At 42.7% G+C, this 22,708-nt stretch overlaps 1 protein-coding gene across 1 annotated transcript in view; it reads left to right on the plus strand.

The window, feature by feature from the left end:
• Positions 1-22,708, plus strand: part of SHROOM2 (shroom family member 2) — a 184,564-nt gene that overhangs the window by 137,333 nt on the left and 24,523 nt on the right. Inside the window, exons 7-8 of the mRNA XM_077807159.1 lie at positions 19,426-19,503; positions 20,398-21,147. Coding sequence (XP_077663285.1) covers positions 19,426-19,503; positions 20,398-21,147 — 828 coding nt within the window. The remainder of the gene's footprint in view (positions 1-19,425; positions 19,504-20,397; positions 21,148-22,708) is intronic.

Below are 22,708 nucleotides of genomic sequence, written 5' to 3' on the forward strand. Positions count from 1 at the left end.
CAGCTGTATTTTGTAAGATAGGTTTTATATTTCTGGTTTCTTGGCAAAATTGTTATTGTGAGCACAGGTTCAGATGAAGAACCTTTCCAAATCAGCAGGTATGAGCTTGGAACTTGGAACTGGATGTTGACTATTGGAAGAAAGCGGTGAGTGAACAGCCAGCTCTGAGTGAAAATATGATAATGCAGCGTGGGTGTGTATGCTAATTGATGAAAACAGGTATCTGTGAATCCTTTAGAGATGAGCTCCAAGGGGTTCACTTCAGTCCTTGTTTGAGAAGCTCAGGTGAACTAGTTATAATTAACTCTGTTGCCTTTTTCTGTCTAATCTATTCTGACACTGAGTGCTGCCTAGCTGCTGATATTTAAAAACTGGGCACATTTCAACTTACTATGTCTTGATTTTTAGTTCTAGAATTTTTTTTCCAGATAACTTTTATTAAAAAGGACAGATTCCAAGTGATTTTGTATCCAGCCTTTTTTCCGTGAATGAGATTTCCTTGCAGGCAGTGTTAAGTAATGTTTCTTTTGTTCCTGCAGTGGTTGCCATTTATATAACACAATGGGTGTTTTTACATTGTTAGGATTTTCTGCTGAAATTCAATTCAGTGATTCAGTACAGTACATATTAACTGGCTTACTCCTGTGGGAGGTAGTCATTTTGAATCGATGCATGCCGCTGACTGTATATGAAGAAAGATGTGAAATTGAAAAAGCAAGCAAAAGATTGGCCATAAACATTTATTTTATTATTGATTTAATGTGCATAATAGTAGGAAGGAGGGAGGGATTTTTTTTTCCTAATAAAGGAAAGGAGCCTAGTGTCTCTCCCACTCCCTTGGTATTACTAGAAATGTAATTATAATCAAATTTGATTTTTCTTTAGAAATGTGCTTTGTTCTGTTTACAGTTGACCATGATTGACTGGCCTATATTCTTATCTGCCAACATATGTTCAATTGCTTCTTGCAGAATGAGATTGGATCTGTTGGAAAGAAATCTATGCTCTTATTTCTGTGTGCAGAGAGGTGACATTTGTTAAAATAAAAATATATGGGGTCAGAAACAATTTTTATTCACTTTGGTATGTAAGTGGGGCACAGATGAGAGATTCTAATGAAGCAGGCTGACTAGAAATAATCATTCCCATATATCATACTGATAAACAGTAATGATTATGTAAGGATTGTGAAGCGTGGAGTGACATTTTTCTGTCGCATGAAATACAGAATTGCTGTGGGATCCATTTTGATTGCCGGCACAGATAACATTATCTGCCTCTTAGCTCTTTAGTAATACACTAGCTAATGGACGTTTGGCTTGGCTGTGGAAAACACAAGATACCTTAGATGGGGTATGGGTTATAGTGTAACAACAATACGCTGCTCTTGTATTTCTGGTAGTATCCTGGTTGTTTTGTGTGTCCCCCTATTCTGTGGCTGTGGCTTATTGAGAACAGGGTTTTTTATCTTCAAAATAATAGTTCTTCTTGTGCTCTTCCTTTTTAACATTTGGTTTGTCAGTAGCTTAAGTGAGTCTTTAAGACCACTTGTTTCAGTAGCCTGTGTTGGACGTTGCCGTCCATGACTTCAGGCCCGCATTACTAAGGCAATGAACAGCTCTGTTGCTTCTACAGCAATTAAATGTGCTTTGTATCAAAACCTGCCTCCTCAAATAATCATCATGAAGCAATCATCATCGTGGTGGTTAAATAATGACATCAAAAGAATGTTAAGGTTGCAAACTCAAGCACCCAGAAGTTGGGAAATGCCAGAATTAAGGTTCTCCCATTCTCCCACACACACAGTGTATGTCTGCAGTATGAGTAGGCTTGGAAGGATTTTATTTTTATTGTCAAATGTCAATAAATGTTAACTTCACCATGTACACACAAACCAACAAAAATATATTTCTATTGATGAAAATACAAATTCACAGATAAGCGAAGTAAGAAAAATGTTTGAGAACTATAGTTTGATTTAAGAATGTTTACGTAATCTATTTTGCCATGGGATGATGGCAATTTATGTTTTAAGGGTTGCAAAGTTTTAACTTTTTGAATCTCAGCATCTACTGTTATTAAATAAAAACAACAAGGACTCCGGTGGCACCTTAAAGACTAACAGATTCATTTGGGCATGAGCTTTTGGATACATCCGATGAAGTGGGTTCTAGCCCACGAAAGCTCATGCCCAAATAAATCTGTTAGTCTTTAAGGTGCCACCGGAGTCCTTGTTGTTTTTGTGGATACAGACTGATACGGCTACCCCCTGATCCTTGTTATTAAATAATTATCTATCTCCCCCGTAACTTCCTGCAACCATGAAAATTTAAATTGATAAAAACTGAAAAAAAAGTTTAAAAATAATCATTGATATTGTCTGTCAAAAGTACATAAAAATTTAATTCTGACAAACCTAATTATGATAATGGTCTTGAATTACCTAGCGGAGTACTATTTTTTCCCCTCGGGATCCCTGTCTTGTTTTATGCACAGGAGGGATATGTTCTGGGGATGAATCAGGGTTGTGTAGTAAAGGAGACTATTGTCTGTAGGACCCTATCTCATTTGTTTCAGACATTAAAAGGAGTGTGCAGGGATTGTAGGAGGATTGAGATTTTGGCAGTTGAGTGCCACCCTGGAGAACTGGATTCATAGATTCATAGATTCATAGACATTTAGGTCAGAAGGGACCATTCTGATCATCTAGTCTGACCTCCTGCACAACGCAGGCCACAGAATCTCACCCACCCACTCCTGCGAAAAACCTCTCACCTATGTCTGAGCTATTAAAGTCCTCAAATCGTGGTTTAAAGACTTCAAGGAGCAGCAAATCCTCCAGCAAGTGACCCGTGCCCCATGCTACAGAGGAAGGCGAAAAACCTCAAGGGCCTCTTCCAATCTGCCCTGGAGGCAAATTCCTTCCCGACCCCAAATATGGCGATCAGCTAAACCCTGAGCATATGGGCAAGATTCACCAGCCAGATACTACAGAAAATTCTTTCCTGGGTAACTCAGATCCCACCCCATCTAATATCCCATCACAGGCCATTAGGCCTATTTACCATGAATATTTAATTACCAAAACCATGTTATCCCATCATACCATCTCCTCCATAAACTTATTGAGTTTAATCTTAAAACCACGGTATGAAACGCCTTACTGAAATCTAGGTAAATTAGATCCACTGCGTTTCCTTTGTCTAAAAAATCTGTTACTTTCTCAAAGAAGGAGATCAGGTTGGTTTGGTACAATCTACCTTTTGTAAAACCATGTTGTATTTTGTCCCATTTACCATTGACTTCAATGTCCTTAACTACCTTCTCCTTCAAAATTTTTTCCAAGACCTTGCATACTAAAGATGTCAAACTAATAGGCCTATAGTTACCCGGATCACTTTTTTATCCCTGTCTCTGCCACAGCGTTCCTATGTGATGCTGGGCAGGTCACTTAAACCCATCTTTTCAAAGGTGGCTGTGTCTTCCTCATTTTCTGGGTACTCAATTTGACACCCCTGGAGTCTAATTTGCAGAAGTGCTGAGCACTCACTGAAGTCTGTGGGAGCTGTTCTGAACAAATAGGGATATAAGATGCTACGTTTTCAGAAAAATCAGGCCATAAGCATCTTAGATTGGGCACCTAAAATTAGTGTACTCTTGGGATGTTGATGTTTCTGTGCCTTAGTTTGCCATCTGTAAAATTGGGAATAGTAATTCTACCTTAGCTCACAAGGATGTTGTGAAGATAAATAAAATAGTTAATGTCTCTGAAGCACACAGATGCTGGCTGGGTCCTGTGGAAAAAGTAGTAAGTCCTGCTCTGCCCTTGATTCCCTGAGGTAGAGCATGCTCAGTGCGGACAGAATCTTTAGATAATTTAGCTGCCAAATACTAACAAGTCTCTGCTGAACGTGTGTGAACGGAGATATTCAGAGGCTGATAAATCTGCCAAACCTGGATGAATTTTCATAGGGTCAGTAAAAAGCACAGCCCTGACACCAGAGCAACATCCCTGCCAAATTTCATGTTCCTCTAAAGTGTGGAGGCCCTAGAGGTTATCAGACACACAGCTGTAAGACATTTTTAACATAGGCACAAGAACATACCTTTCTCTAATTTCATTCTTGGAAACAGCTGAATTGTTTTTGCTGAAACATTAATTTAAAAAAAAGCCATCTTGAGGCAGGCACCCAACACAGAATAGTCTGACCTTAAAATCTATGGGTCCTCCTCCCTTATCTCCCGGTTTCCCCTACTCTTGGTTCTCAGTCCCAGTGTCTCCCCCATTGCAACTCGTGGTCTCAGTTTCACTTCCTCCCAACAAGTGTCCAGTCTGCCGTCATGTGTTTTCCCTCACTCTCCCTAAGCCACGCGTGCACACAGTTCTAAATTCTGTTCCCTCTGCATTTGAATTGTGTGGCTTACTCCTCCCCACTTTCTGGGCACTTGCAGGGAATCTCATTAAGAGCACAGGAAAGACAGCCTCCCTGCTCTCAGTTTCAGTGCCTGGTCTGGCATGGCCCACAGCACTCCAGAGTTACAATTGGTGGTTTAGCATGCTCAGTGCAGACAGAATCTTAGAAGAATTCATGTGCCAAACTCCAGCAAGCTCAGTAGGTATGAATTGCAGTTTTTTTCAAAGGCTTATAATTTGGGTGGACAGCAAAAGGCACATTCCTGACACACAGCATCCGTCCTGCCCAGACGAATTTTAAGTCCCTGCCCCAAAGCATGGGGGATATTAGATCTTCTCAAATTAAGAGTTGCCAGTATTTTTATAACATGAGCAAAACAACGTATTTTTCATTGGCCTTCTTGTGAGAAATGGCAGAACTATTTTGGCAGAAATATTCCCAAAAATTGTCAACGTGAGGCAGACACCCAGCATGGAAAATTTCAACCCAAATGGTTAAAGTTTGCCAAAGTACAAAAAATTGAAAACATAGTGTTATAATGGGAAGTGTCAGGCAATTCTACCAGCTCTGTCTGTAATATCTGTGTGTGTATACACATATCAGTATTAAAACATACCTGACAGGAACAATATCTAATATCTTTTCTGATTTCCAAGACACACATGTGCATTCACTTACTTATAATCCACCTTTTCTTTCTCACTAATTCTTTTCAGATGAGTCACAACTGAGGCCTGGTCTACACTACAGAGTTAGTGTAGTGTAGCTTAGTTTATGTCATCCTCACTCTGTAAGTGTCTACACTACAGCATTACTCCTGCTGATGTAAATCCCCCATTACACCAACCTAATAACTCCAGATCCACGAGAGGTGTAGCACAGGGGTCTCAAACACAGCTGAGACCTGGGCTGGGGGGAGGGGCAGCACAGGGGTCTGTGTGTTGCCCTGGCTGGGCCTTAAGGTACCTCCCCCAAAGCTCCCATTGGCCGCAGTTCCCCTTTCCCAGCCAATGGGAGCTGCGGGGGGCGGTGCCTGGAGGCGCGGCCAGGGCAACACACAGAGATCCCTGTGCCTCCTCCCCCCAGGTTCTGGCCACTTCCTGGAGCGGCGCAGGGGCAGGGCAGGCAGGCAGGCAGGGAGCCTGCCCTGCCCCTGGTGCACGCCGGGCCGGAGCCCGTCCCGAGCCCCTCCTGCAGCCGAACCCCCTGCTGCACCCTGCACCCCTCCAGACCCCCTGCCCTGAGCCCCCTGCTGCACCCCGACCCCCTGCTGCACCCCAAACCCCTCCTGCACCCCAACCCCTTGCCCTGAGTCCCCTGCCACACCCTGCACCCTTCCTGCACCCCCTGGGGGCAGGGAGGGGGCGGAGTTGGGGTGGGGATTTCAGGGAAGGGGTTGGAATGGGGGCAGGGAAGGGGTGGGAAGAGGTGGGGCAGGGGCAGGGCCTCACGGAAGGCGTGGAGTGGGGCTGGGGCAGCAGGGTGGGGTCAGTGATGCGGCCCTCGGGCCAATGTACTAGTCCTCATGTGGCCCTTGTGGTCATTTGAGTTTGAGACCCCTGGTGTAGCGCTTAGGATGATCTAGTGAGGGCAGTGCAGACGCTGCATTACTTACATGGCCTGTCCGCACCGCACTGCCCAGCACTAGGGTTGCCAACTTCCATTTTGTGCTGTTAGAAACACCCCTGCCCCGGCCACTGTCCTGCCCCTTCCCTGAGGCCCCACCCCACCCCTTCTCCAAGGTCCCGCTCCCCACTCGCTCCATCCCACCTCCCTCAGTTGCTCACTCTCCTTCACATCTCTCATTTTCTGGGGCAGGAGGCTGGGGTACGGGAGGGGGGTGTGAGCTCCAGCTGGGGGTGTGGGCTCTGGCGTGGGGCTGGGGATGAGTGGTTTGGGGTGAAGGAGGGGGCTCTGGGCTTGGGCAGGGGGTTGGGGTGAGGGAGGGGATTGAGGGCTCCAGCTGGGGGTGTGGGCTGCAGGTGGAGCCAGAAATGAGGGGTTCAAGGTGCAGGAGAGGGCACCAGGCTGGGGCAGAGGGTTGGTGGGGGCGGGTGAGAGGTGCGGGCTCTGGGACGGAATTTGGGTGCAGGAAGGGATTCTGGGCTGATATGGGCGGTAGAGGTATGGGGGGGAGTGAGAGCTCCAGCTGGGGATGCAGGCTCGGGGGGAGAGCCGATGATGAGGGGTTTGGAGTGCAGGAGGGCGCTTGGCTGGGGCAGGGGGTTGGGATGTGGGGGGGTAAGGGGTGTGGGCTCCAGGAGGAAGTTTGGGTGCAGGAGGGGACTCTGGGCTGGTGCAGGGGGTTGGGGTGCAGGGTCCCGGCAGCACTAACCGTGGCTCCCAAGAAGCAACCACCTGGTTCTTGTGGCCCCTAGGTGCAGGGAGACTCCATCCACGGGCTGCTCTCGCACCCGCAGGCGCCGCCCCCGCAGCTCCAATTGGTCACGGTTCCTGGCCAATGGGAGCTGCAGAGCCGGTACTCTGCGTGCTGCCCCCCACCTCCGAGTGGCAGCCGCTTCTGGGAGCCGTGCGGAGCCAAGGCATGTAGGGAATCTGTCTTAGCCCCCGCCTCCAGTTGTGCTGCTGACCAGACTTTTAACAGCCCGGTCAGCAGTGCCAACCGGCACCACCAGGGCTCCTTTTCGACCGGGTAAAAAACAGACACCTGCAACCCTACCCAGCGCTGAGAGCCCAGGCAGTCAGCTCCACACGGAGCTCCCAGCTGGGAGCACAACTGCCCAGCCCTGCGCTCTGAGCACTGGATAGTGGGGCTCCAGCTCGAGCTGTCAGCCCCTACCTTCCTCCCCAGTGCCCCACTTAAGTCGGTGCAAGCACTCCTGTTGAGGACATGCACCACTGGCAGAATAGGGTAGTGTGGACATGAAAACCCGCACTAATTACTGCAGTGACTATACAGCGACCTTACATAGGTCGACTTAATTGTGTAGTGTAGACAAGGCCTGATTGTGTGAGATTTCACAATTCATTTGGGACCTGATTGAACGAGTTGATGGAAAGACTCTCATTGACTTCAACAGGAGTTCAGTCATGTCTTTGGCCCTCTGTTAAATGGTGAAAGTTATGCAACCTTCCCATTACAATCCCCTCTTTTCAAAAATGACAGCTCTGCTATAAAATTTTGCCTCCTGGAGAAAACTGATCTCCTTCTCTTGGTGTTTATTTGTTGTCTTTTGGTGACACAATGATCAAACACATTTATTTGAGTATTTTAAATGGTTTGTCTTACCATAAAATAGTTCTGTCTTGCTCTTCTGTAGTGGGCGTATTTTGAAAGCAATATGCTCATGCAGGGACAGAGGGGATGCCCTTTGTTGCCTTGGGAACCCTTCTGGCTATGGTGTATAGTTATTGATTGTGAAGGATAGAAATTGCAGTGCAGAGTGGCTGGCACAGGGATGGAAAAGCAGGACACAAGAACTGCTACAGAGATGTGGAAGGCTTTCTGTTGGGGAAGGGGCTGGTATGTGAATACAGTTGGTTGTTTGCATTTGAGTAACTTAAAAACACGCTTCAAAAGCAGTTCTAGTCTGAAAGCGGCTGCAAAGCCAGTATTATGGAATTCTGTATTGACTTTATCTCAGTGATTTCTTCAACACACGTTCAATTTATAAGTAATAACGTGGTCTTTTTAATTGCCAGTCCTGCAAACTTAGAACTCTGCTTTACTTTCAGTTCCCAGCTCTTCTGGCTCTGCTGCATCCACTTCTTTCAGTTACACATGGGCAACCTCATTGGACCATATTCTGATCTCAGTTAAGCAGATCACCCCCACTGATCCCAACAGCCATGGGAGTGTCACTGGTATAACAGAGAGACACATTTAACGCACAGTGTGGAATAGAGAGTAGGAGGATTTGACCCTTCGGATAGCCCTGCTCTTAGTACTTAATTTACAATTCTCCAAGTTAGGCTGCTGGTCCACTGCTTATTACATTAACTGTAATTGTAACTGTCTGACTGTTAGCTTGTCTTAATCTTATATTGCAAGCCTTTTGGATCAGAGGCTCTCTCTTTCATTGTGTGTACAATGCCTAGCACAGTGAGTCCCTGATCTTTGGTTGAGGTCTCTGGGCACTACTGCAATACATGCAAAAGTGACAGAATAGTTGACTCTCCCATAGCTGTTCTGACTCTGCAAAGAGCAAATATGACTCTGAATATGTACAGGATGCTGCAGCGGTGAGTTAAAAGCTGCTACTTTACATTCATTTGCCTGACACCTCTCAAACTGAAGGTGTGGTTAATATAGGTAATGATTAGCCCATATTATGATCCAGTTCAATTTTTTACAGCTGACATTTTGAGATTTTAAAAGGCAGCTACAGCACATCTAATGCTGTGTTGATTTGTCCTGATCTTGGAATCTGTCCTTTTTTTAAGGCATGAGTCAAATTGTGTGTTGTAAGGAGGTTTGTTGAGGGCAGGCGGTGGGGGAGGGGGGGCGGGGGACTGATTATCAGCATAAATGTTCTTGTGCCTTGGGACACTTGAGGCAATCCAGTGTTTCCACCGCTGCCTGTCTAATGTTGTATTTCTTGCTCCATCATAGTCTGTTCCCATCACAGCAGCATCTTAGTAGTTTTATTGTCATCTGTTGTCCTCCTCTTTTCCATCTTCCACCAGGTGGCATCCAGTCAAGGTCTGAGGCATGGAGAGAGCAGTTATCTCCATAATGTTAGAGAAATCTGTAACAGCAAAACCTTTTAATATAAGATTTACTACAACACAAATATGGGGCCAAGTGAGCTTCTGGAGGATTAATGGATTTATCACTAAACATTTATTACTGAAGCAAGTCTTTTATAGGAGGGAGAAGGGTGATGAAATTCTGGCCCTAATGAGTGCAACGTCTGTCTTTCTAGCCTCCCAGTAATTTAATCTGCACCCATTTCATCTACCAAGTGCAAAAACGTCTCTTCCTCTGTCATCACTCTGACCATATCACTCTCCTCTGCACTTCCCTTCATGGCCTCCCTCTCACCTTCCACAGGTAACTGCATTTCTCATCTTCACCTTCAGGCCTCTTGCTTCCTTTTAACTCTCCAGAACCACCTTTGTAAGTGCTGCCTCTGTATCCTTTTCCAGCTACATGTATTCTTCCGTGCTCCCCTTATGCTTGGATTTCCTTCCCCCAACTTGAGCTCCAAAAGACTTCCCAATTCATTTGATCCCTTCTTTAAAATACGCCTCTTCTCCAAAGCCTATTGGTCGTGATCCACCAAAGAAAGCAGAGCATTTGGATGTCTGCTCTGCTGTCGGTTTGGGTCCTCCTCTGGTGAGCTGGTTTGAACTGTATTTTCTGCCTGGTTTCTTGGACAGAGCAAATAGATTGACAGCTCTACCCTAAGCAACAATGCTTTGGAAGTTGTAAAACAATTGCTTGCTTCTAATTTTTCAGTCTCTTATATGAGTATCTCAAGTTTTCCTTTATTTGCAAAATACCCTCCTGCATTTGAAAAGCGCCAAGTATCTGAGGCTGTTGTTGTTCAGGGGCAAAGCTCCTGTTGAAGTAACCATAGGATAAGGTCGTATCCTGTGCAGGTATTTTGTCTTTTGGCTCTCTAGAATATACTTTAGAGTCAGCAATTGTAAAGCTAATCATAATCAGAACTTCACTGTTGGGAACAAGGGAAGGTGCTGTTTTTTTATTTTTTTTAGTTATTTGTATTGGAGTAGCAACTGTGGGTCCCATTATGAAAAGCACTGTGCAAGCATACAACCAAGGAAAGCCACTCTGATACTGGAATGAGATTGTCTACATTGGGATGGGTTAAAACCTATATAATATGCTTGTATAACTGGTAAAATATCCCTATATAGACAAGCCTAGGATAAATGGTGTATTTTTAAAATGTTAGCTAACACATTGTAACTCAAGCCATATCTAGACTAGGGCTTACAGGTGCAGTGTTACATCAGGTTATCTAGTTTGATCTAATAAACACCCCTACAAATCAAGTCAGAACAAAGAAATTGTAGTTTCCAACATGTTAATTGGATTACTATCACTGACTCAGCTAGTTAACTCAACTGAACATCTCACTTGTCAGCCCTAGCCTAGATAAGGTCTAAATGTAAAACAAGAGAAAGTCGGTGGATACTGAGGGAAAGTAAAGGGGAATGGGTTTTGTCATATGCCTCAGAGATGCTACATGGGCCATCCCATGCACTGCAAAATGATCCATTCTGGTGATTGCTCATGGACTTCAGTAGGAGACTTCTAAAAAAATGATTTAGGCCCAACCATGCATTTTACACACCTGTGAACCTCTTAACAGTGATAAATTAGACCACTGCTATCTGCTCTGAGTGCACACAGGTCTCCTGTTTCTGTCTGTCACTCTGATCAGGAATATCTATTTTTACACCATTGGAATTAATCAACTTTTAAGTTGCAATAAAAATGTGCAAAATGTGCCCAGAGTTCAACTCATATCATTCTCAAGACACATCTCGATCTCCAGTGTGGCAAATTTTACATAGTACCCAGGCACTGTGTAACAAATGTTTAAAAGCACTCCGAAACCTGGCCTAAGGCATCCAACTAATCCTAAAGTAACCAGAGTAGAAGCAAATCAGTGTTGAACCAAAAGCCTAATTGAACCAAGGGTCATGGTGGAGTCTCTATCACTGATAAATTTTAAATCAAGCTTGGATGTTTTTCCAAAAGCTATGCTCTAGCTTTTCAGGGGAAAGTTCTATGGCCTGTGTTATACAGGAGGTCAGACTAGATGATCATAATGGTCCCTTCTGGCCTTGGAATTTATGAATCTATGAACAAAATGCTTGATCAGGCTTCAAGGGACAATCAAGAAAAGCAAGATCCAGAGGGTACTGTAAGAACATTCTGCCAGTGACCACTGAGTCCCTGAGTGCTGAGATGACTCCACAGATGTCATCTGTTAAGACGGGATATGAAAAAGGAGTTGTATTAAATAACAGAGTCCAATACCATGTAAAGATTTAGACATGACCAGTTACACCTGGAGAGGATTTTTTCCAGAGGAGTCCACTTCCTTTCTAGGCCAGGAGGTTATTGCTGCAATATTTTATTTGATTTATTTTCTTTCAATTTAGAATAAGTAGAAAGCACCCATACCCAGTGTGACAGGTTGGATCACAGAAACCCCCTTGGGACTGCCACCTGTTGTGCCAAGACTACTTCTGCTCCTGCTTTCCTGCCCTGTCAGCTTAGGACTTCAGTGCCCTGCCTGGTTTGAGCCAGACCCACTAGCCTGCTGCAAACCCAGACCCCAAGTCTGAACCACGTTCTCTAAAAGCTGCCAGCTTGAGGCTCCAGCACCCTGTCTTGCTGAGCCAGACACACCAGTCAGCTCCAGCACAGACTCAGGGTCTGAACACAGGCCCCAAAGCTGCAGACTTAACTGAAAGCAATTTAAGAAGTATGCCTGTCTTTAACATTCAGATGCCCAACTCCCAATGGGGTCCAAACCCTAAATAAATCCGTTTATTCATAAATTGTTCGCCCTCTATAACACTGATAGAGAGATATGCACAGCTGTTTGTATCCCCTCCTCGTCCATCCCGTCCCCCAGTATCAACACATACTCTGGGTTAATTAATAAGTAAAAAGTGATTTTTATTAAATACAGAAAGTAGGATTTAAGTGGTTCCAAGTAGTGACAGACAGAACAAAGTGAATTACCAAGCAAAAATAAAATAAAACACACAAGTCTATGTCTAATCAAACTGAATACATGCAAAACCTCACCCTTAGAGGAATTCCAGTAAGCTTCCTTTTACAGACTAGTCTCCTTCTAGTCTGGGTCCAGCAATCACTTACACCCCCTTTATTGTCCTTTGTTCCAGTTTCTTTCAGGTATCCTTGGGGGTGGAGAGGCTCTCTCTTTAGCCAGCTGAAGACAAAATGGAGGGGTCTTCTAGGAGTTTAAATAGACTTTTTATTGTGGGTGGAGACCTCTCTCCTATGCAAAGTCCAGCTACAAAATGGAGTTTTGGGGTCACCTGGGCAAGTCACATGTCCATGCATGACTGAGTTCCTTACCAGCCAAGCCAGATTCCTGGGAAAGCTCAGATGTGGACTGGCGTCTCCAAGTTCATTGTTGGCTTAAGGGCTTCTTGATTGGGCACCTACTGAGAATAGTCTTTTCTCAGGAAGCTGACCAACTGGTTCACTAAAACCTACTTAGAATCAGACAAGTATACAGCCAATATTCATAACTTTGAATACAAAAATGATACATGCATACAAATAGGATTAATAGATTCAGTAGATCCTAACCTCTACAGAGATATGTTACATGGCCTATGTAGTATAAAACATATTCCAGTTATGTCATATATATACATTCATAAGCATATTTCCATAAAGCCTTATGGGGGGCACCATCCCACCCAGGCTAGGAGTGCCCTGCCAGTTCTTTAGAATTACAAAACACAAATGCAGTACCGTCGGCTCACCCCTCCTACCAAGTTGCAGCACTTACCAAACACCAGCACCCTTATGCTTCAACCTGTATGTCAATCTCCCCTCACTTCTCGCAAAAGTCAGATAAAACAAAGGGGCCCTGCAAAGCCAGCACATCTTTCCACAAGTGGCAATGCATTCTAGAGCCCCAGAACCTTTATGGAGAACAATTACTGTTAATCAAGGGATATCTAGAATCAGCAACTCTCCTTCACAACTGTGGCAGTGCATGGTGGGGAAAGAAGTGGTCTTTCAGGTATGAAGATGATCTGGTATATGAAGCTTGTGATGATGGTGATTGGTGATGGGTAAATAAGGTGACCATGGATCATTGGCCTAAATGGAGGCAAATTTATGGATGTTACTTGTACGTATAAAATTTATTTAAGCTGGTAATATTAGAACTGTGTCAGTTCTTTTCTCTTTGAAAATTTACGTAGCTGAAATGTTTGGGATTTTATTTTTGCCAAAGCCATCAAAATGTACAATGATTAAATAGATTTTGTTCTGCACTAAGCAGTAAATCAGCAATGCCTTTACAATCATGTTATCAAAGGATTAAAAATCTCTCCCATTGTGTCACATGGTTGCTGGAATATTTATTTTAACCTCATTTTATGATAAGATTGTTTTCTATTTACAAAAGATGAATTTTCCAGTGGTGTTTATAATTTCCTTTGCAAGTTTCTGTGGACTTGATCTCTGCAGCTCCATATTGTCTATGTTTCTTTCTACAGAGCAATTAAAGTTTTAAATCAGCCTCTTTTTAGTGGATTTCTTGGTACTTACACTAATGTAACACTTTGCAGGTTCTTGCCACAGGGTTCTTCTGGTGCTTGAAGCTTTCTTTCTTTTCCTCCTTTCTGAACAGTAAGATCAAATCTCTTCAGGGTAACGTGATTAGCATGTTTTGCATGAGAACCCACCCACCCTGAATGTAAATTATCCCCCATGCTAAATGCAGCTACCTTTTTCCGATAACCATCTTGTGTGCCACTGTAAAATGTGTGTTTACTTTTGCAGAAACTCTGTATGAAGGCACATATGCAATCCCACTAAACTTTACCCCACCAATTGGAAACACCACATCCCTTAAGCATTTACGCTATGTGACATTTTAAATATTTTTTTTTCATTTCATTTCATTTTATTTTGGCAGATGACAGTACTATTTATCAAAGCTTTCATTGTGGTACGCTCCAAAGGATTGTTAAGAACATCTCATCGGAAATTCTGAAACACAAATGTTTTTTGGATGTGTGAACATGTCAACTTAATAGTGCACTCTGTCCTGTTCACTTTCGCCTGCAAACACAGTTCTGATTTGCATGTCAAGTTTAATATAACTTTGCAGACTGGCTGCAGCAGTGCATGCAGTTCACATCTTTGGACGCTCTTATGCTGTGATCTTGATTTTCTGTGTACCCGACCATTGCCATTATGTAGTATGTTATGACCTATGTTAATAAAAATAAATCCGAGAGCTTAAAGGACTTTTTGGCATCATGAGTGAGCAGAAAAAAAATCAAGCTGTACATCAGTTACCTAGATGAGGAATAATTGTTGTTACTTTTGACAGGCATCAGTATTCAGTACTTAGGGCCTAATCCTGCAGCCCTTACTCATGTGAGTATTTCCCAAAAGGTCAAATTGGACTATTTAAAAACCCAGCCCCGCTCACATTGAACTCAACAGGGAAACTCTGATTGTCTAAGTCAGCATTGTGAGATCCAACCAAATGTGAGTAAGGATTATTGGATCAGGTCCTTAAATCCAAGGGAGTGATTCTCATTTACACCAAGGTCATGCCACTCTAGTAGTGAAAAGGGTCCTTAAAGTAGAGTAAATATATAAATTTGTTTTTAAATATAATTCACTCCAACTTCATGGCACCTCAAAATTGACCTGTTCTGTTCATTCCCTCTGAAGCACCTGGCACTGGCCACTGTCAGAGACAGGATACTGCACTAGACGGACCATTGGTCTGAACCAGTATGATCATTCTTATGTTCTCTACCCTTCCTAGAGTGGCATGAAGTGGCCTTAAGGTAAATGAGAATCACGGCCTGAATTTTTTGGTGTTTTGTCAGTTTTAAGCATCTTCTGGTAAAATGGGATGCTTACCTTTTAAATACTTAAAGAAACCAAGACCGAAAGAGATTTCTCATTTGTTTGTAAGAGAGTTACCATTGTACTGATAAGTTAAAATGTCTCCTTCACAACTGTTATGGACCGTTGCCATGTAAATATCAATTTGAAGCATGGAAATTAAAAATCATTTTAAAAAAGGCACTTCACCTATCTTTACAAACTATTTCCAGAAGTAATTTTGTGCTAGATGCATTACAGACCCATAATATTGGCAAAAACCTTCTAAAATGTCATTTTTGAGTAATGACAGGTTTCAGAGTAACAGCCATGTTAGTCTGTATTCGCAAAAAGAAAAGGAGTACTTGTGGCACCTTAAAGACTAACCAATTTATTTGAGCAAAAGCTTTCGTGAGCTACAGCTCACTTCATCCGATGCATCCGATGAAGTGAGCTGTAGCTCACGAAAGCTTATGCTCAAATAAATTTGTCAGTCTCTAAGGTGCCACAAGTACTCCTTTTATTTTTGAGTAATGAGTGTGAAAATGGCATCCACGCCTCATCACCTTTTCTTTGTGCAAATATTTAAGTTTAAAACATTACCTTAATTTTTAATTGCACAAAAACAAAAATGGATTTTGTTTATCAAGTTGGAGCTCAGAATAGTGTTTACATATGACTGAAAAGCTGGGGTTATAGTGGAAGTGTTCTCAAAACCTTAACAATAGTTGAGTGGACAGCACCAGAACAATATTGAGCTGCACAAGGAACTACTCATTTTATTGTTTTGCATTTGCAAAGAATTGTCATGAACTATACTTGTTTTATGGGCTTCCCCCCCCCCAGTTAGAGTCCTTTTATTTGTGCGATTAAACACTTCACGAGATACTGTCAAGGGTAGTACAGTAGGCCTAAAAACTGGTTTACTTTGGCAGTGCTAGTTGGCGCAACCTTTGGAGTAATCTGAAACATTTGGGAAGGACTTACTTTCAAGGTCCTTTTTGATGTGCTTTTCATATTGAAAGGCAAGACCTTCTAGATAAGACATTTGTCCAAGTAGGTCAATACAGCAACCGTGACAGTGCCCATTTCAGTGATAAAACTGCATGATCCAGAGTCTCAGTTAGTGATAATTGGTATAGTTTCATTGACTTCAGTGGAACTACTGACTTACACTATATGAGGATCTGGCGAAAATTTGCATACATTTCTATTTAAAGATCTGCGATATGGGTGAGTTCAAGACTGAAATATATGGTATATGAAAAGGGTAACAAAAATGGCCATTCATATGGTCAAATTTACATATGACAAGAGAAAAAATGCTTGGGGCTTGTCTATGTGGCATAGCAAAGTGCACCAGAGGGGTGTGAGTTGTAAAATGCTCTAACATGTTGCGCCTTGACTGCCCCATGTAGAGCCTGCTGGTGCAGCTAAAAGGCACCTAATTCACATTAAGGTAATAGGAACCTGTTAGAGTGCAGCAGCAGTGTCTACATGGGGCAGTTAGAGCACAACCCATTACATCTGTAACCTTTTGTAATCTTTATGTCGAAATGTTCCCAATTAATATTAAGTTGTTAAAGAAAAGGGTGCAATAAAACCCCACTTAGTTTTCTAGGTCAGTTACAGAAAATTTATTGAGTAGAGGACCACGAGGCAACGCTTTGAATGATGTAACCAAACTATATTAAAAAGAAAAATGATTAGTTAACAAATAGGCATGCAACTACCAATTATGTAAATACTACTATTATACTCACACTCAAAGATGAAATGGTCTAGCAATGGAAGATCAGCCTACTGACAATGGCATGAAGGAGAGCCTTATAATCTTGAAACCTAGCAGTAAGTACCCTTTTAAGGTTATTAGGAAATCCCTTGCAATTTAGCAAAATTTACTTCTTTTATACTCCATTATAGTTCTAATTAGCATTAAACTACCCTTTACCATAATTATATCTCCACCACCTTCTTAATGACTCTTTAGGTTACCCATTATTTAAATTAACATCTGCACCAAAGTTCTTCTCGTACTACCAAAATAGATAGCATTTTAATAAAACATTCACAATTTTCAAAAACACTCATTAACAAACCTTGCTCAAACCAATTATAACAAAAAGCATAATGGTAACAACCTTGGGTTATGTCCTTGCTAACCCTTACTTTCCCATGACACTCTGTCTCCAACTTATCTCTGATCTTTTTTACACTTTAACTAACAGTAATTACTGTGGTGGCTGATGTCCACACTCCCCTCCTTCTGTCGGTCACCAGGAGCATTTCCATGGACTGAAGAGGGGCAGTATGGGGGACTGAGAGCCAGGGCTCTCAGCTCTGCACAGCTCTCCACTGGAACCCTGCTGCCCCTCAGGGCTTTCCTTCCCAGCCTGGGGTGAAGGGAAAGTCTCCCAGTGCTTCTTGCCTCCACGCTCCCAACCGGGAGTTGGAGGCAGCTGCTGGGGGCTTCTCGCCTCTGGCGAGGAGATCTGCACCTCGAGTCTGATTGGCTACCACGCTCCTGGCAGGGAGCGGGGAGCCAGGACCATGGGGAGCCGCAGGGCTCCCAGCAGAGAGTGGGGAGCCCAGGTGGCAGCCCAACCCGGGGAGCCTGATTGGCAGCCCAGCTTGGAGCAGAGACCCGGCAGCAGCCTGGCTGGGGAGCTGGGAGCCAGCTTTCTTGCCAATTTCACTGCTTCAGTGTAGCCCAAAACCTAACTTCTACTTATGTCTTAATCCAAACCATCCTATAGACTGTACACCCCTCTAGTGCCCTTTGCTGGCAGTGTGTAGACAAGCCCTAGGATTACCTGATGTCCTAGATCCACAGGATGGGTGTTATGGCCCCCAGCCTTGGAGCCTTGGAGTAGAAAGAATCTCTCCAGTGTGGCAGACTCCCTTAAGGGTCTCGCTTTTCCTCCAAGATAAGCCACACAGTGTCACCACCTCCTTAGACTAGGCCTGCAGCGCTCCTGCTTCATGCCGTGAGCTCTGTTCAGCTAGTCTAAATGCGATGGACCCTTGATGGAGAATTGTACACTTTTTAGGGATCAGTGCACCTCTCCAAGCATTTGCAGTGACTCTCACACAGCGTTGTCAAAACAGTAGGGTTTATTAGTCATCTGGAACACAGCAGAGGAAGTTCTTAAATTGTTATAGAGGAATGCAATTAAAGCATAGTCCATTCTGGTTAGCTCAGAGCCCAACCATAGTGAGCCCCATCCATCAGACTCCCAGGTGTGCTTGCCTTCTTCCCGCAGTCCATGCTTAACCCCCCTCCGGACCTTTCTTCTCCCACTGGGGAAATGCTGCTTGGCTTCCTGCAGAGAGGTGGGGCAATCTATGGTGGTGTTTGCTAGTTGTCAATGACTGGGCAATTGGATCTGCCATTGTATTCTCAGGAGCTCCACTGATATGAGACTTAAGACCCAGACAGCTAGGCACCATTGATACCTGTGTCTTAGCCTGCCTGAGACCCCAGGTAACAATGCAGCATATAGGGAAACTGAGGCATACATAGGTTTCATACAAATATTACAAAAAATTCCCACTTTTTCAGACTTGGTGTGACCTTTTTGCTTGAAATCAGGCCTTTTGTTTGTTTCAGACACTGTCCAGTTTATCGCCTTAGAAGGAAAGAAACATGAGGTTTTTAAAATACAGAAACAAAATTATAGTACTCTACTTACCAGCACTGCAAACCTTAGGTAACTGAGTCATTGTTTTACCTCCCACCATGACCTGCTTGGCAAAACAGCATCTTCAGCTGTTGAATAAAATGTGCAATGGCACCCACGCAGCTTGAATTTTTCTACTTTGTCTCCAGACAGCACACTGAGGAACTAGTGATGACTTGATTCAGTTATCAAGTTTTCATGTTGTGACACAACATAATTTCAATGTAATTTCAAATACGATGTAGTTGATGCAAGGGACTAAGCTCAGTGTGCCATATGGAAAAATGGAGGTTTGGTGCCTTACTCAAAAAAAAAATTAATAATAGGTGATCTTTATATTACCTGTACTAGGTTTTTCAACCCTCTGTTTTAAAATAAGGTATTTTGGCAGAAAGGGGGTGGAAAACTGTGACATTTTGAAGTTAAAATAGAAATAAGCATATTTTGATCTGCCTTTTAAAAATGAAATCAAATATGCGTACGCACTAATTTTTTAATGCCTGTGGAAATAACACCTGCAATAAGTAAAGGAAGCTTTACACTTTAGATTCGTGTTGAGATCAATAGATTGATAAAGCGGCAATGTAACCGTTGATGTCAGATTTCATTTTGTTGTGTTTCATTGCTCAAATATTCCAGTTTTTTTTAAAAAGGAAAACTTGTTGTTCCTTTTACACTTGCCCAGTCTCATTTCCAAATACAGATAACAAAAGGTCCAGTGGCACAAATGAAATAATGGACTGTGAAACCTTTTACTTTTCTGTTACAGCTTCTTTTCTCAGCTCACAGTATCTCTCCAGCCTCCCCTAAGCAGAGAACAAACCTGCCTTCTTTCTGGGTCTCAGAGGTATTTTTGCTCTCTTTTCTGATGTGTCTTTCTCTTGTGAGCACAACTCAACTATACTTCTTGTTCTTGGCACCAACCTTGAGTTGCTTCAACATGGTGACTACAAAGCAAAAAGAAATACAGACTTGGAGTAAAACAAAAATATCTGTATAAGATGAGACAGGACTTGTTGGCCACAGCAATCCTTCATGCTGTAGGGACAAAGACTCCATCTGATTTATTCATCAAGTCTAATATAGACTTCAATCCAAAATATTGTGCCTTTATTTTCTGTTTCTAAAAGATATCCCTTCCCCGCTCTTCCCTCACCCTATCAGTACCAGCGTATTTGATGCTTTTGTCAGTGTGCACTCATTTTGCATCAGTAATTTATATCTGCAAATTTAAACCCCAAGATTATGTTAATTTTTCCATATTAACGAGGGCTGTGAATTATGTGGTCTACTATGCCATTTTAAAATAATAGAGAGCGAACTTGTTTGATAATCTGCATTTAGTTAGACACTGCATTCGTTACTTACTTGGAAATTGAAAGAAATGTTAATTGAGTGTTGAAGGCCATACAAGGAAACCATTCTTTTAATTTACACAAAAATTAGAAGAAAATTGTCTTGCATGTTCAGATATACCATGTGCATTGTAGTGCCTCAGGTAACTCAAAGCTATGTCACATTGCATGACACAAAATAACCTAATTTAGACCGACATTGTGCTTTGACTCTTCACTTTACATTAGAAATACAATATTATATATATTTTAAAGTAGGTTGTAGCTGTTAGTTAATATTATATGGCAGACATCATCTGTCTCCAAGCTTCCCAGTACTTCTGTAGCAATACACAGGAGGAAATAATAGCACAGTAACTGACTAATGATTTTTCTTCTGTTTCTAGGCAAGCTGATACAGGATTCCCAGAAGATAACCTAGGAGAACAAAGGGCTCAGCTGGACCAAAATTTAGGACACAAATGGAAGGCATCTGTTAGACCATTTCACACAAGAGAACCTATTGTCTTGTCTCAGGAGAGCAGGGGAAGGTCCGGGACATTGCCCAGTGATTACAGATACTCCCAGGAAAACGTGAATGAGAAAAGCAAGGATTGCAGCTTGCCCCTTCTCACTTATTCTGAGCCGCAGACATTGCAGGAGAGCCACTCCTGTCCGCCACAAGGCAGAGGAGAGGAAAGTCAGTGGACAGAGCTGACGTTGCTGAACAAGAGACGTGGACCTGCCCCTCAGAGGCCTCCCCCACCCAAACGAGATAATAAATACAGGGGTCAGGACAATTCCACCTCACTCAGCACCTCTTCAGAATCACTCCTGGCAGTACCCAGCAAGCCCATTCAGTCCATTTCCCCCAGCTCCGGTGAGGTAATTACGGGTTACACTCAGAGTCCTTCAGCGTTCAATGGAAAACTAAAGAGCGCTCATCCTCAGGGGCTCCGGCAAACAGCATCCACAGAGAATGTGTGTCAGCACTTAGAAGAGAAAGCACATCTAAAATCTGAACCTGTATTGTCTTCAAAGTATCGCTACCTTCAGAAACCTGGAATGGAGACATCAAGGTCCCCTTCACCTCAGTTTGCTCCACAGAAGCTGACTGACAAGCCTCCTGTATCTGTCCAGGATGAGAACCCAGCAAGGTATTGTGCCTTTACAATTATGTGCCTTTTAGAAGCCCCTCCCCCATGTTAGGTTTTGTTAATAATTGGCTGTTACTTTTTGTGAAGAAGTTTGAAGAAACCTCCTTTGGGTCTATTCAGTATTAACCTTTCCAGCATGTCTTGCAAGTGACACACTTCTGTAGGGCAATAGCAATTGCTGCAACAAATATCTAAACCATATTTGAAATTCCAGTTAATTCCATTGGAATCATTCAACTGGTCTGTCTTGATTTCTGCTGAAGGACAGTAGATCAATAGAAATGCTTCTCTGTTCTAAAATTTTAACTGGAATTTCCATTACAGAAACTATCTAAATGGGATGAAATGTTTTGCCCAACTATGCGTGGTTTTTAAGCCACTACATACAGGGAGCTAAAACAATTATTGTGCAAGAAAATTGCATCCATTTTGGTGGCACCTATTCCAGAAGCTTACATGTGAGGTACACTTATCATTATCTGCAAATTATGAATTTTGAGGGATTTTTTTGTTCGTTTTTTTTTTCCAAATAAAAGGTTTTAATGCAGCTTGGCATTCCTGAGCAGCCTGCTGATGGTTGCTAACAAGTGGCATCACTTTTTATATCACCTGACTTGGAAGCCAATGTCAGAGAATGTAAACCAGTCTTCTCCCTCCCCCATTTTAATACACTTTGTGTCTGATGTTGAAGCAAATATAAGCTGGTTCATAATCTGCTGTACGGCATCCCATGCTGCCAATGTCATAAACAGAGGCAAAATGGGTGAGGTAATATCTTATTGGACCAACTTCTGTTTCAAGCTTGCACAGAGCTGCTCTTCAGATCTGGGAAATGTACTCAGTGTGTCATAGTTAAATACAAAGTAAACACAACCTTGTATTTACCTGTGACATTCTGAGTACATTTCCCAGAGCTGAAAAAAAGCTCTGTGTAAGCTTATCTCTCTCACCAACAGAAGTTGGTCCAGTCCTCACCCACCATGTCTCTGTAATATCCTGGGACCGACATGGGCCCTGCAACAACATTGCATACAATAATGTCATAAACAGTCATTTTCCTGCTATATAATAAACCCTTCCAGGAGGCTCAGGAATATAAGCGTTCATTAAACACTTAATATGACATTATAATTCATGGTTGAAAAGTGCAGACAAACGATATTCACTAAATGAGTATTGAGTTGCTATGCTGAGTGAAAGAGGCATATTTTTTTTAAAAGGTCAGCAATTATATATTTTCTTTTGATATGTTCCCGGTGTGTTCTCTGTGTGAATGTCTGGTTATTTTCCACAGTAGTGATATAGATTTATCCGGGCTATTTTCAGTTTTTCAGGATCAAAAATGGCATTTGTAAAATGAAAGAATTTTTGACAGATTGATGTTGCTGTTGCATGTTTTCTAGATTTTTTGCACCTCATGATTTTCATAAAATTACCTTTTCCAAGCACCTTTTTGTGGCAGAAATCTGTTGTTTTTAATGAAGCCTCTCTAGAAGACAGTATCCTTCAGTAATCATTTGTTTTACCCTAGTAAAGAACTTGAGGAATCCAGAGGTTAAAG

Source organism: Eretmochelys imbricata, chromosome 1 (assembly GCF_965152235.1).
Source record: "Eretmochelys imbricata isolate rEreImb1 chromosome 1, rEreImb1.hap1, whole genome shotgun sequence".
Lineage (NCBI taxonomy): Eukaryota > Metazoa > Chordata > Testudines > Cheloniidae > Eretmochelys > Eretmochelys imbricata.